The 14987-nt window shown below is 43.8% G+C and overlaps 2 protein-coding genes across 7 annotated transcripts in view; one reads left to right on the top strand and one right to left on the bottom strand.

The window, feature by feature from the left end:
• The window catches only part of SLC35F5 (solute carrier family 35 member F5), a 39379-nt gene extending 36720 nt beyond the window's left edge, over nt 1–2659 (bottom strand). For 2 of the 6 annotated variants that reach the window (XM_055718328.1, XM_055718329.1), the window contains exon 1: nt 1395–1460. The gene's annotated coding sequence lies outside the window, so the exon portion shown is untranslated. Of the gene's footprint in view, nt 1–119; nt 529–571; nt 1333–1394; nt 1461–2110; nt 2130–2163 lie in introns of those variants that run through there. The other 4 variants (XM_027815233.2, XM_055718330.1, XM_055718331.1 and 1 more) reach the window with 4 other exon arrangements.
• Nucleotides 2660–14708: 12049 nt separating this feature from the next.
• The window catches only part of ACTR3 (actin related protein 3), a 32803-nt gene continuing 32524 nt past the window's right edge, over nt 14709–14987 (top strand). Inside the window, exon 1 of the mRNA XM_055718224.1 lies at nt 14709–14916. Within this exon, the coding sequence (XP_055574199.1) occupies nt 14873–14916 (44 nt within the window). The 5' untranslated portion in view covers nt 14709–14872. The remainder of the gene's footprint in view (nt 14917–14987) is intronic.

Below are 14987 nucleotides of genomic sequence, written 5' to 3'. Positions count from 1 at the left end.
TCAGAATTCATGAAACAAAGTTTCAGACAAGTTTTCTTATATAAAAGTAGTAATGCAGAATATTAATCTATTGCATACTTCAGAGTCTTTACCAGCTACCAGAGTATTTAACCACATACTTCTGTTCCATTCGTACAGCATCTCAGCGTGACTACGGCTCCATTGGACATAAACTTCTGTGACCACATCGCGTCAGAAACAGAGTTTTAGGTTAGCAGAATGAAAGTTGAGAAGTGGAAATGGCACCACCCTCCTCCTTATGGTCTTCCAATAACATTAGAAGAAAAAACTTCATGCTAGTCTGTGAAGGCCTCTTTAAGTGTCACCATGTACGGAGCAATTTCTTAGTCACCAGTAGCTATATATTTAATATTAGCTAAGAACTACAAACGACATCCATTTGACATGCTACCCATCTAATCTCATCTACTGCAAGATCTAAACATATCACGCTTTGTCACAGGGTGGAACTGCCACAGATCTCTGATAAGAACAAGCACAGCAGCCTTCAAAACTACTCTTGCATCTGAAAGCTAAGCCTTCCAGGCATGCTAGAAATCGGCAAAATCACCTCACTCAGAAACTTGCTTTCAGAGTGAATGGGGTCTCCTTCCTTCCTGCGACGGGTATCTTTGGGGAAATGTAGAAGGAACAAAACAAAAACAAACAAACAAACAAAAAAAAAAAGAAGGAAAGGAGGAAATCTCCTTAACACACTCAGGAAAACGTGGCTGCCCGAGGAGAAAGAAACACGGCTGAAGCTCTGGGGATCACAGAGGAGGAAGGATGAGTATCCGTCCTGCGCTCGCACCTAACCAAACACTGGGGAGCGCAGGGGGAGCGCGAACCCCTCGCACCTCGGGCGAGGCACGGCAGAGCGCTGTCACCCGCCAGCTCGGCCCGGGGAGCCCAACCCCTCCACACACGCCCCCCTTCCCGGGCAGGGCGGGCACCCGCGGCTGAATGCGGCGGGGGAAGGAAAGCGCTTTCTCCAGGACCGCGGGCACAGCCGTGCGTAGGATGGGGCCGAGGTCCGGCGGGCGGCGGGGAAGCGGGCGACACCCGCTGCCTCCGACCACCGCCGGACGCCGGCGGGACACGGGCGGCACACACGGGCGCGCCGCTACCGCACGGCACGGCGCGGCGCGGCCCACCCGCCCACGCGCGACGTGAGGGGACTCAGCTCCCCGCCCGACGCGAGGCGGGGCCCGGTGTCGCACCCCTCAGCCCCGCGGGCCGGGGCCGGGGCGGGCGAGGCCTCTTCCCCGCGACACGCCCGGCGACAACTGTCAGGCACGGCGGGGCTGAGGGGGCAGCCGCCGCGGAGCCCGCCTCCCGCCTCGCACGGCCGCTGGGGGCTCGCCGCAGCCCCGTCCCCGCGACAGCGGCGGTACCTGAGGCCGCGAAGGGGCCCGGAGCTCCGTCCGGCGGCAGCACCGCCCGCTTCCCTCCCCTCCCTCCCGCCCGCCCTCTAAGATGGTGGTGTGCGCGAGCGGCGGCAGCGACGCCGCGCGCCGAGAATCCATCCCCGAGGTTGCGAACGAGCGAGCGCCGGCCCCGCCCCGCCCGCAGGCCGGCCCCATCGAGCCGCTCGGCCAGCCGCTCGCCACCCCTGCCGGCCCCAGCCCCCGGGCGGGGGTTCCCGCGGCGCGGCCTGGCGCGGTGGGCGGCTGAAGGGGCAGGTGGGGGGGGGGCGCCCTGCCCCCGCCCCCTCCCCACCCCGCCTGGCGGTTGGGACGCGGAGCCCAAAGGTCTCGGCGCGTAAGGGGCCTGCGGTGCTGGTGCCCGTGCCGCGGTGTTGCTGGCCGCCGCCAGCGCCGGGGAGGCGGGCCCCTAGCCTTACTGCACGGCTTGCTTGGAGGCACAGGGCGGTACGGTGCTGGGCTGGAGGCCGGGGTCCCGCCCAGAGCTGGCGGGGGGCGGCCGGTGCCTTCCTGACCGGCGAGCCCGAGGAACGCGGTATCCCGGCGCCTTACGAAGGCGAAAAGCCACCACTGGGCTGGGTAAAAGTGTATTAACCCGGCGTTGTGCTCGCTTCACCCCCTGCGGCTGGGCGGTTGTGCCGCGGCCCCCGCGCAGCGCTGCCGGCCGCCCCCCCTAGGCTGACCACCTGGCTCGGACGGAGAGCTCCTTCGCACAGCCCAGCCAGGACGCAGCACTTACACAGCCTTTTTCGAAGCAGGGAGATAAGCAGGTCAAAACCAGAAAGAAACCAAAAGGTGGAGGAGCAGAGAAGGCAGAGGAAGAGAGCACGAACTGGGGAACTAGAGATGGAGAAGTGGGATGGAGCTTGCGGCTAGTCTGTCAAAAAGAGGGAACAAAGAACAAACCAAGTGAGCAAGACCCTTCAGAAATGACCCGAAGTGTCCTGAGATGGTGGAAACTTTGTTTCATAGTTCCCCTCATCTTCACACTGCCGCACAAAATCTCACACGACCAGGAAGGAAGTGGTGGCAGCTAATTATATTCTCAACATAGGTGTTTGTTTCACTATCAACACACTTCTAATATAATTACAAAAGTGAAATTGTGTAAGCTACATTAAAGCACAGTTACCTTAAATTTAATTTTGAGATGCATAAGTTTCAGACTAACCAAGCTGTAAAAGGAAATACTAGGAAAACTTAAAATCTACCCAAAAAATAGTGATTAAAATAAATTCATCTAGGCTTAGATGAAATTGCAGAATCAGGTTCTGGTCTTGTTTGTGTTGGTTTTGTAGTCCACATTACTTCTTTGTAGTCAATGTTGATTTGTATTTAAGAATTGAGCTCACAATGCCAACCTAAAGATAACCAATGGTGTATGTAATGTGTTGCAGATTATTCAGTATTCACCTGCTAACACAAATGCATCATTTTGCAGAATTCAACTATGATGTATTTTGGGAATTTTAGAGTGAAACCTGCTAGGAAATAATAGAAAGCAATGTATACAGATGAGTGAAAAGGTAAATGATATTTAATTGTAATTTGGTGATACATATGATAGAGCTGTGAAATTAATTTGTGTTATTCACACATACAAACTCTTGAAATAAAACAAGATATTTCACCCTTCCTAAAAGTTATTGAAGAGATCCGTTATCTCTCATAAAAAAATCTCTTGCTATCACCTGTCTGGGTAAGTGTTACTGTTGGACTTGAATTATTTCCTGTATAGAAATAAAACAAACTTCTTAAGAAGAAAAACCTTTTAAAAACTTTTAGCCTGAAACTAGTTTGGTGGGGGTTTTTGTGAGCCTTCCTTTCTTAATATAGCTGTATTTTTGTTTGCATATAGTAGCACTAAGAGACATGCAACAAGCTCGATTCTTCATAAAACTGGTTGTGAGAAGTAGTAAGATACCATCCCTGCCCTGAAGCATTTATAGTCAAAATGGCACAAGAAAATTCAGTGAATTATGCTCTTGGTTCAAACTGTCTTTTTTTGATGTATTCTGTATATAAACTATACTGTATAGATCTACTATGCTTCTGTCCTCACTACCTTCTGCCTTGAAGCCAAATTTGCCAAAACATGCAATACAGTGCTTTTACATGAAACTTTGACTTTACAGTTTTGGAAAGAGATTCTGGGTAAAATGTATTTCTTAGACATAACTGCAGGAAAATAGCAGTCCTCTTGAAATGGCATTTCCTGTGGAATTTGGAGGAGCTGAAAATTATATAAAATGTAAATACAAAAATGTAATGCATCTGACAGCATCTAATTTTCTTTGGTCTTGCACATCTTTGCTCCTAAGTATTTATACTGGGACTCAGTAAACATGCATGGCTTATCCAAGGTCAGTTATTAATAAGCAGCAAAACCCAAGAAGATAACTAAAGAGTTATGACTACAGTACTCTTGACAGAGAAACTACACATAACATTTTTTATAGCTAATAGTGCTTTTACTAAATGGTATCTTGGAAAATATGCATAATTTATATTAAAATGGGCTGAATGTTTTATATTAAAAAAAGCTGTGTGTCTTCTAGTGAACAGCGAGTATAAGACAAAAGGGAAGGAGCAGATTCGCAGCCTCTTCTGCCTTACGTGCTCACACAGTGATAGAAAAGCTCTGGAAAAGGGGAATTAACCTTTGAAAGCTAGCACAATAAAGCTCAGCTTGGTTTGCTGCCCCTGGCAAGTGCTGTCCCACAGTGAGTGGCAGTAGCTGGTGCTAGGGATGGCAAAATATCTGGAGATGCACAGATTTTGTATCTTTTTTCCTTTAATCTCCTTTGACAGTGGAAAGCATATGAAATCCCAACTGTGAATTGAAACCTTGAAACCGTCTTTCTGAGTGTAGCTCCACATGTCTTCTCTTGTATGTGAATTTTCTTCTCTATCTTTTATGAGGCTAGGTAGTTTGCATCTCAATGTGGCAACACAGCTAAATCCAACTCGTTAATGTTTTGATTTCAAATGTTTTGACAGAGGCAGGCAAACAGGAGAAAACTGCAGTTCTTAAGGGGGAGTGCCAGGCTTCTCTTCATCACAGGATGAAGCACTTAGGTTGTAGTTCCTGAGGCATTTGAAGAAAAATGGGTCAGCATTGTCAGAAGCCCAGAAGTTTGTACTTTTTACACTTAGAAGTATCATAGGACTTCTGTATTTTTAGCTCTTGACTAAGTAATTTGTTTCCTATTGTAGAAGTTCATGATGTTTTTGTGTCTTCTCTGAAAGAAACTATTATAAGAACAATTTCCCTTTTTTTTCCTTTTTTTACTGTTCCTTTTTTAGGAATTAGCGTTTCAGCAATCACATATAATAAAACTATGTATCTTGCAAATATACACATATTGCATATTTATTTTTCTTGCTGTGAATATTTTCATTACATAAATAGCTATTTTATAGGGAAAGCAAAATTGTATTTATTTCCCAGCAGCACTGTAATATTTTCATAAGAGAAAACATCCTCAATTTTATTTTACAGACCTGCTAAATTGTACTTATAAAGAAAATGTGAATTTGGTTTCTGCTCATGTATGTTTTACTTATGAGAACATAATAGCTGAGTTGGATGAAATAGATCAGATCCCAAGAAGGAAATTCAATACTCGGTAGGTCTCATAACAGATCTTTACAAAGGACTTGAATCTACTTATTTTAGACACATGCTTCCTTCAGAAGCATTTGGATCAGATATTTGATGAACAAGATCTTCATGTTGATAAGCAAGACAAAGCAGCAGAAGAAAATGTATTAAAATTTAAACTGACAAAGTCAGTTTTGATCGGCTTCTTTCCTCCTTAGGGGAAGGATACATCCTTCTGAAGTGTTCAGGACTAGACTTGGCATAGGATGCATGGCAGCAGTGTTTCCCCCTCTTCCTCTGGCTTAGACCAGAAGTCTATCTAGCTCAGAATTGTGTCTGCCTGATGACTTGTAATGGATGCCTGGGAAAAGGGTACTGGAAAAAAGGCACTTACAGAGTAGTTGTTTCCATGGCACATCCTTGTAGTTTTTAGAAATAAATGGCTTACAGCATCCTTATCTGGAAGCCTGTAATTCAGCCAATATATTTAATAGGTCTTGATGGACCTGTGAGCTTGGCTGATCCCTTCTGTGAGCCCAGTTATACTGTAAAACATTAGCTGTTAAGGATTTATTTAGGAATTTACTTGTTTAGGTAAAAGAAAATGTTTTGTTTTGCTTGGGTTTAGGCCAATGGTTAATAATCTTATCACATAACTTGTATTTGTTGTTCCACTTCACCTTCTTTGCACTATTTGAGATTTAACGTGTATTACAGTTGTCCTAAACTGCCCTTGAAGTGTCCTCCCATCCTAAGTCCCACTTTGCATGAAGCCAGTGGTGACTGAGGGAATGGTTTTATTGCTCGACTATCCTCATCGCTTTCTCCTGCTTCTGAGCCAATTCTTGAGATGATGAAGTGAAAACATCAAAATTTGGATATATTATGAATTAGACTGCGATAGTTACAATTTTGATTTTGTTCTCACTCCTCTTTTGTGTATTTACAAACATTTCCTATTCTTTATCCTTGCTGAGCTGTTGTGCAGCTGTTTTCTTAACTGTTTTACCTTATGACAAGGCTCTAAGAAACTTCAGAGCTTTAAAAGGTAGTATTTTGAATAGAATTTATGCTGATTACTATGAAAACTACCAGTACTTACAGGAAAAATGTTACACTGCAGATGTATTAGAAGCAAAACCCGCAAAACCCGCAAATATTTTTGCAATGTAGCTTTTAATAGCTGTAGAAAATGAACTAGAATTGAGAGCTTTTTCTGCTTCCTACTGAACATTACTTGCAAATATTAGCTAGTAATAAGATTACAGACTAGTAAAACAACTCGTTTAGGGAACTTGTCATTACTTATTTCAGTCTCTTTACTCTGATGATTTATAACAGTGAAGAAAACAGGAATCTTAATTGGCAATGGGATTTCTCAGACTGAAATTTACTGAATTGCTATCACAATTATTTTCAGTAGATGAATAATAGTGATCATAATTGTTTAAAAAAGACAATTTAAAAAAACATTTGGAAGCCTATCCAAGCAAAACAAAAAGTAAATGGAAAGTAAACCTTTCAAAGGTGTTCTGAATTACAGAATTACTGCCACTGAGAAAAATCATATGTTGGGGGGGACTGCATGTGTAACCTGCATGCATGTTGACAAGTAGAGAGTCATTTGAATACCATAGCTAGCAGAAATGCATGTGTGAGCATGAGTACCTGTTCTGTCTGGAGATGTAATCCAAAAATCCAAACAGGCCTTAACAGAGTTTTATGTGATTTTTACTTACACTGACTATTCTCATAAAAGCAACTTTCTAAAGGTCAAGTCAGGCAGTTTTCCCAGCACAAGGCTAAACAGTTGGAATTACATGTATTCTGACACTGTATGTTCAGGAGAACACGGAACAGATTTTTATATTTGTGCTTTTGCACATTCCTGTATGAATAATCACAATGATTCATTGAGGCTCATTGCAACATAAGGTACTATTCAAAGTGAATTGCAGAATTGCCCAATATGGTAATAGTTAACTGATCTCTCGCTGGGCATGCATAATAGTCAAGCTAAGTCAGGTATTCTCATAAGAGAAAGGCTTAAAGCAAAGGAACAAATGTCCCACATTGATTCTTACAGTATTAGCATGGGAGACATACAATGTATTTATAGGTTCTATATATAGAATATGCAAATGGCTTAAACTGGAAGTTATTCTGCAGGGAAATACAGGAGGGAAAGTTTCTGTTTTTCACATTTTGTAACGTTAACAAGTACCTATTCTGTCTTCAGTGCAGATGCTCTTAAACTGCACCAAAAATGAAAGTTTATCAGATGAGAAATTGCACTGAGAGCAGTACTGATTTTGGGCTTTGCCCGTGCATTTTCAAACAGTAAGGTTTCAAAATAATGTCCTTAAAGGCCAAGTTGGTTGGCTTGTTAGGATGGCACAACAACTTGAAAAGGCATGCAGCGCTCTAAATAGGTAGTTTAATGCCCCTATTCTTACAATGAGGGCTAAGGTAATTCATGTAATATGTTTGTCTATAAGATTTTGCTCAACTTAGATATTCATTAGCATAATTTGCCAGTGTTTGCTTTTAGTACAGCTTTCTAAGTGGTAGAGTGAGTGAAACACTTGGATACGCTATTTCTATTAATTTTGATATATTTCTGGTACTAGACATGTGAAGAGCACGTTCTTACAAATTGACTGTGGTCTTCTTCAAAGACACCTATATAATCCTTACAGTGGCTGACGCAGCACTGTAGAGTTGCAAATCAGCTTTTATACTTTTTGATGAACCATTATGGTATTATCTCAGGAAAATTTCCTACAGTCCTTCAGCATGACAAGCAAAACCCCTCAACTTTACAGAAACGAGTTAACAGTTTCTTTCTCTGTATGTTACCAAACAGACTGAATAAACCCAATATGGAGGTACCCAGCATTCAGAAATAGTGCTGTGAATTTTTTTTGCGTTTTTTATACATGCAGCAGTGTCACTAAAAATAGATTTATTTTTTTATTTATTTATTAAGGAACACAGTATTTTTTAAGTGATTCCACTGTTGACTATCTTGACTATTACTTTTCATTGTTTCTAAATAAATCACACATCTTAACAAGAAACTTGGGCTCCAGATAGCTGTGATAATTGAAAAAGGCACTGCACGAGCTGTACATTGCTATCTCCCTGCTCTGCTGGAGAGAGCATTCCTTATTCTGCTGGAGGGAACATTCCTTATCCTGCTAGAAAGAAGGCAGCCAAATTATTTAAACCATCAGAGAGGATATTTTTAGTTATGTCTCATTTTATCTAGAGACAATTAGGGAGCGCTTATACATGATTCTGCCATATAATATCCAGCTGACTGGAAAGACTGGTACCATTTTCAAGCAGTACACTGCTGCATCCAGAGGACATCTGTCTGTTTGAGTTCCAATTCTAGTTCTCCTCTCCTCCCTGCATTATCTTCAAGCACAGTAAGAGTAAGAACGCACAATGACCATAGCTGTGATACAGTAGCTTTTAACATACATTGCCTTCTAAAAGCTAATCTGAGGAGTCAACTGTTTGGATCAACTGAAGAGAATATATTTTTTTAAAAAGTCACAGAACAAGGAAAACCCCAAAAAGGTACAATACAAGTGTTTCTAAACAACCCTCTTATGAAAAGCCATTTAGAATGATGGTTCAAATATTTGCAGCAAAACCCTCTCATAAGTTGGTAACAACAAGTGTCTCAGAACAGAAATGAATTTGTTTACCTGTCATGAATTCAATTGCTCACAGTTTCAAATGTTTGAATAGCTCAAAAATCCGTGGTGCCACTGCTTGCTCTACAACTCTTCATGCTACTACTTTTGTGAAATGACCCTCTTGGATCATCTTGATCCTCTGTTCTAAACATCGGCACTTACCTTGCTCTTATACTTGCCACTTTTTTAAGGCTTGGTTTTATCCCAGTGAGCTTCTTGTGCTCTGCTGGAAGCCTCATCGGTTACAGATACTACCTGCAATGGCTGCTAAACTGCAAACCAGCGACATACTGATTTGATTTAGCACAGGGATGACATCTCTGAATAAAAAATAAAAGATCACTAAATTAGAAAAGGTGGTTTTACATATGTTTGCAAGTTATCACAGGTTTTACTCAAATTAATGTTTTATGACATGGTGAACATGAAAGTTGATGCCTAAAGTACAACCACTAAGGCAGGTCAGATACGGCTGTGATTGATTTAGGTTCTCAGTTCTGTTGAAGTGTATAGTAAGTCATACAAAAAAGGTAGCAATACACATTTGTTCCAGCCAAGGAAGTAACTAGGTACAACTGAGAACACATAATAATGTTTCTATTACACGAGAAAGCACAGATTTTCGGACTATGGCCAAGCTATGTATTATGATTACTTGGCTCCCAGGTGTGATGACATAGAGCCTGTGCAGTATAGATACAACATGAAGGCAGAGGTTTGTATCCTGCTTTGCTCTTGTAGGAATCCTGCTGCCATCATGCTGTTAATTCACTTACAGAAGCTTTATAAAGGAACAAGATGTATTTGCTATGAGAAAGCACAGAATAGCAGCATAAAGATAAATGCTTCTGAATGGTAAAGCAAGCTGTAACTACCAATGCAGTGTTTCTCCGGACAGCATGACTTTTGCAGATTTTTGCCTCTGCCCAGAACATCCAGTTCCTACTTAAGTCATCACATTCTCAGTCAAATTCTTCCTTTATGTTTTTTCTAGATTTATCTTTTGATACAAATTTTGCTGTTATTCCTAGCAAATATAATGGGCAATAGTGGTGTTATCATTGTAATAGTCCAAGGATATAAGCAAGCCCCAGTTCATAAGCTTCTCTCTCTCCTTACATATTTGTTTCAGTGTACAAAGAATCACGGTTTGTTTTTTTCCATTTGTTATTTTTAAAAAAATAAAAGGTTGGACTAATTGTATTTTGAATGTTAATGGTTTTAGTTGATCTAAGTCAGAACTCTGGGAGAGCAGCCACATCAAATGAGATCCTGGTAATTTGCCATGACTTCACCATGTGCAGTTCCATGAAATTACATGCCTCCCATATGGCTGTTGCTATAGCTATGCCAAAATCAACCAGTAACACTATAATTTGGCTTGTGGCCCTTCCTGGAAGAAAGCTACATACATCTTATATCAGGGCAGATAAAACATTTTCTTTATTAGCTCTCTGTAGTATTCCACCAACCATTGGAAAAACTTATTTATATTAAAATACTCAGAACATGATGGATAAATGATTCAGCAATGCACTTTGTAATGAATACTTACAATAAAGTGAATATTGTCTAATGAATAACGTAGACCTGATTTTCCTTAGCTGATTCTCTAGCTTTTATTGTCAGCTTTCCTTGGGCTTAAGGGATGTTTACTGTGATGTACTGGATATTAACCTGTCTTTTAAATTCAGTTTATACCAATCTACATTGCCATATGCTGACCTGGGCAAGATCAAATTGATTCTCAGCCCTCCTGAGCATTTCCAAAATTCCTTCATCCCTGCAACTTTTACTTCCTTTTGTTTTTTCTTGTTCCTCACACTTTACTGTGCTTCCCAGGCCTCGATCTATATATGGATTCACAGAGTTGTTCTTTCTGCGTGCTCAAGGGCAGGCCATTAACTGCATGAAAACAATCCAGAATGAGCAGGATGTTGAAAAGCTTCCCACATAGCTTAGGAGTGATTTGTAATGCTTTTATCTAGGTACGCACTTCTCCAGGCTGAAGGACTTATGACATTTCAATATGTGTTGCTGGAGCTAGTAAATCATACCTGCATCATGGAAAATTTTGGAGCCCCAAGACTTATATATAGATTGCGGAAAGTTGTCTTAAAATTCTCTCCATCTGAATCAAACTGTTAGATTGCTCCTGTGCTTACTTGTTGACTAGTAGAAATACTTTCCTGAACTTTTATCTTCTCCTTCCTTACGCATGCATTTGTATTCCCCTGCATTCTCTTGTCTTCTATTTACATTGTAAACTGCCTGGAGGCAGACAGCAACAGAAGTAGGGTTCTCTGCAATGGTAATTACTTCTGTTATCATGGATATTCAGGAAAAGATCACCTGTCTCCCACCTGTGCTTATAAAAGCTGGACTGTGATGCATCATAGAATGTTGATACTGCTAGATTATGTGTGCTGTACAAGATGGTACCAGAATAATGCAATTTAGGGTTTTATTCCCTCCCATTCAATTGGTAAGATTGAAAACATACTAAGACATTGTCTCCACACATTAAAAATTTGATTATCTGGTACACCCTGAAACAGTGAAAAGCTTTGCGTAAGTTTGAAACCGACTTCTGGCCAAATAAGGATGAAAAGATTCAGAAAATTACACCACAAAAACAGACAGTAGGCTTTTCCTATTGCTGCTGTACTGAAGAAGTAAGCAAGCCTTGGCAAGAAAATTTTAAAATATGTCAGCACCACAATCCTGCTGAATCTAGCTGAATTTTAGCTTTATAACCTCAGTTTTGTAATTTGAACACACAGCTTTGATGCTAAACAACCCACCAAGATAATCTAAGATGCTAATGCATGAAAGTACAAAGGGTCTATAGAGGAAGGAAGCAGTATTGAAATTTGGATCGATCTATTTTAATTTTGATGAGTAATATGCCAAACTTGCATTTATAGTACAACAATGTGAGATAACATTGCTTAAATAGAAATCTTGCAACTTTATTTTATTAGACTGGCGCCTGGGTCCACAGCCACCTGAAGAACTCCATCTGGCAAGACTAATAAAACGAAACATGAGATCTCATGGCCAGGGAGTTCAGTCTTTTAAGTCCTTCCCTTGCAAAACTGTGATTGACTTGGCACTTTGATATTGAGAGAAACCCTATGCTTTTTGGTCCTCAAATGTAAATTCTACTGTAATTCAGTAAAATAAAATGCACCAGCACTGCTCTTTTTCAATGTCATTCTTAATGCAGACTCAGGAAGAACACGAACTGATAGCAAGAGATCACAGTAGAGTTACTTAACAGATTTGTTTCACTTTCCATATGAACTGCAGTAATTATTTTCTTTCCTGCTCAGTGTCCTACCATTTCACAGGAAACACTTGTACTCACAGGGAGGAAAAAAATAAATCCAGCTACTGGATATTTTCTGTAGAGTGCATTAAAGTAAGTGCTTGTGTGTGTGATTTAATGTTTCATAGTGAAACAATGCTTCTGTTAGCAAAAAGTCATCAGCATACTCTCACAGCAGTTCTGCTATCTGTCTTTTAACTTTGCTATTGAAGCTTAGCTAGACTAATTAGGAGCATTATTTGGAAATACTAGGTAATAATTTGTGGTACCTATGGTACACTGACAATTATGCTGTTCAAAACTCACTACAGCTGGGCACACTAACTTGGTAGTGCTGATCCCCTCTGTGGCAGCTCTGTGAGCTGTAGAACCAGGACATGACCTGGCAGCTCCACACCTTCCGCATGCCAGTTTTTTGGCCCTTGTAGCTCCTCTGGGGGGTTACTTGAACTTCTGCAATTGGAGTGCTAAGCCGCTTTCTCATTCCAGGTCTCCAGCTACCAGATGCAGCAGTTGAACCTGCTGTATATATAACCCTGAATACCAGGTAATAAAACCAAGAGGAAAGGGAAAAGTCCACATGGTACTTTATGTGATAACTGTATTATTTCTTTTTTATAAATATGTACCTATGCACACACAGAGGCAGGTACATTAAAAAAAAAGAAAGAAAAAAAAAAAAGACTATTTGCACTGTCTTTGAAAAGCTTTCAGACATACTCATCTTTCATTTTCTAGCACAGCATAGCTGCCAGGCTACACAATATCCTGCAGAAATACCTTTCATTATCTGTAAACTGCCTCATAATGTTCTATTCACAATTTGCTTTGACATTAAAATAAAAATGTTAATATTCTGAATATCTCCTTTCCTTGCTTATGTTCCTCAGGAATATCTGGCAGCCCACAGAAGCCAGATGGTGGCTTGAACTTCACAACTGAACTGTCTATCTGCTGCTAAAAAAAGGGATGGTTTTGATCCTTCCTATCTCCTCCTGAAGGGCATGTACCCAGCCCTTCCTTTGTGCTGGCACTAACACTTGTCTAACCCTACAGTGAACTCAGCGAATGAGCCTGTTAAATAGAGATAGCTTAAACTAAGCGGCTCTTGAAGAAGGAAGCAAGACCACTGTGAGGCTACCTTGAGGGCTAGTGGCTCCTCAAGGCATGTGGGGGCAACTGCAGTAACAGAGCCAGCAGGACTGGGGACTCACTGGCCTGGGCACGTTCTACAGTACGTGGTCGAGGTGAGGTGGGCAGACAGAAAGATAGTGGCAAAAAGAGTCCAGATCATCAGACAAGTTTGTGGTGGTGAAACAGGTCCGAGGTACAGCCAGAATGCTGCCTGCAGACCAGGCCTGGGGCCAGTGACAGTAGCCAGGGAGGCCCACAGGGACAAGGTAAGTTTAATACCAAACCAGAAAGCAAAGATAGGACAACATACACGGACAGCACAGCCCAGACAAAAACTGAGGGCCCAGAGCTGAGCTTTAAATGGGCCTCCTGTGCCCTTGGGCAGGGAGTGTGGAGTAGAAGCCCCAGGTGAGGCTGATGAGGCCCGTTGGTACACACTGAGCCCTGACAATTACTCCTTTTGATGAGCTACCCGTTCATCATGATTGTCCTCAGCCTGACATGGGATTATACCACACAGCTCACATCCTTACATTGCCAAGGCATAGCAGCAAGCAAAGGACTAAAAATACCTGCAAGACCCAATACTAGAACTGTTAAACCATTAAAATGATTTGAAACAAACAAACAAAAAGCATGTAGCTACAGTACACCATGGAGCTGGGGAGACCTGGGGACACAGCAGCCTATCCTTCAAGGCCTGAAGGGCTGTGAAAGGTGGAAATAGCAAACACTTAAGCAGATCTTTTGTATTTCTCCCACCTGAACACCGGAGTCCCTGCTGCACACGCTTTAGCCCAAAAATCCCTCAAGATGAGGGTGGGGGCCTATGTCTACTCCAAGGAAGCGCCGGCCGCCTCCGAGCTTGCCAGCGGGCGGTGGGGCCGGGCCGGGCCGGGCAGGGCCCGCTCGCTGCCGTGACAGGGAGCGGCGGCCCGGGGTCAGCGGGGCCAGCGCAGGAGGGGGGGAGAGCTGCCGGCCCAGCTGCACCCCGCCTCCGGCTGCGGGATTTTCAGGGATGTGGAGCGTGAAGTGTGGGGTCAGTGCTCCCGTGGGGAGGTCTCTGGGCAGAAGGTGCTTGAGGGTTTTCTCTGAAAACAGCTGAGGTGAACCCGGTTCTCGGGGAAGCTGGCCTGCCCAGGGCTGGTGCTGCGGGGCATTTGATACCTTCCCCAAAGGCTGTTTAATTTGCCGGCCCAGCCAGTGTCTGGCACTGCCAGCGAGTCCCGGGAGGAGCGTGGCCTCCCGCACTTGCCCTTCGGCGACACTTTTTGAGGAAAGTTTTTCAGCACCATCCTCACACCCTCTAACCCCCTCTCCTCTCAGGTTTTCAGCATTAACATACTACTCCAGCAGTCCTCGCCCGCACGCCGCCCCCGAGGAGGAGGAGGCCGGGGCGGGCACTGGGTAAGAACCCGCCCGCCCGCTCCGCCTCGCAGGGGCGAGGCCGCGAGATCAGACGTCAGCGCGGGCTGGGGCTGTCCGCCCGCCCTCGCCGCCGCGCGCAGGGAGGGGCGGGTCAGCCATCTTGGGCTCGCCGGGCCGTGCCTGCGAGCGGGCGGGGGAGGGAGCGCCCGCCTTGCGGAAGTGCCCTCACTCCCGCCGCCGAGCCCCGCCGGAGCGCGCCCAGGGCTGCCCGCCGTCCCCAGCACCGCCGCTACCGAGGAGCATGGCAGGGCGGCTTCCGGCCTGTGTGGTGGACTGCGGCACCGGGTGAGCGACGGCCGGGGCGGCCGCTGACAGCTCGGTGCCGCCCGGGGCGGGGCCGGGCGGGTTCCGCCGCT

Source organism: Falco cherrug, chromosome 8 (genome assembly GCF_023634085.1).
Source record: "Falco cherrug isolate bFalChe1 chromosome 8, bFalChe1.pri, whole genome shotgun sequence".
In the NCBI taxonomy this organism is placed as follows: Eukaryota; Metazoa; Chordata; class Aves; order Falconiformes; family Falconidae; genus Falco; species Falco cherrug.
This window is presented reverse-complemented; position numbering and strand designations above follow the sequence as displayed.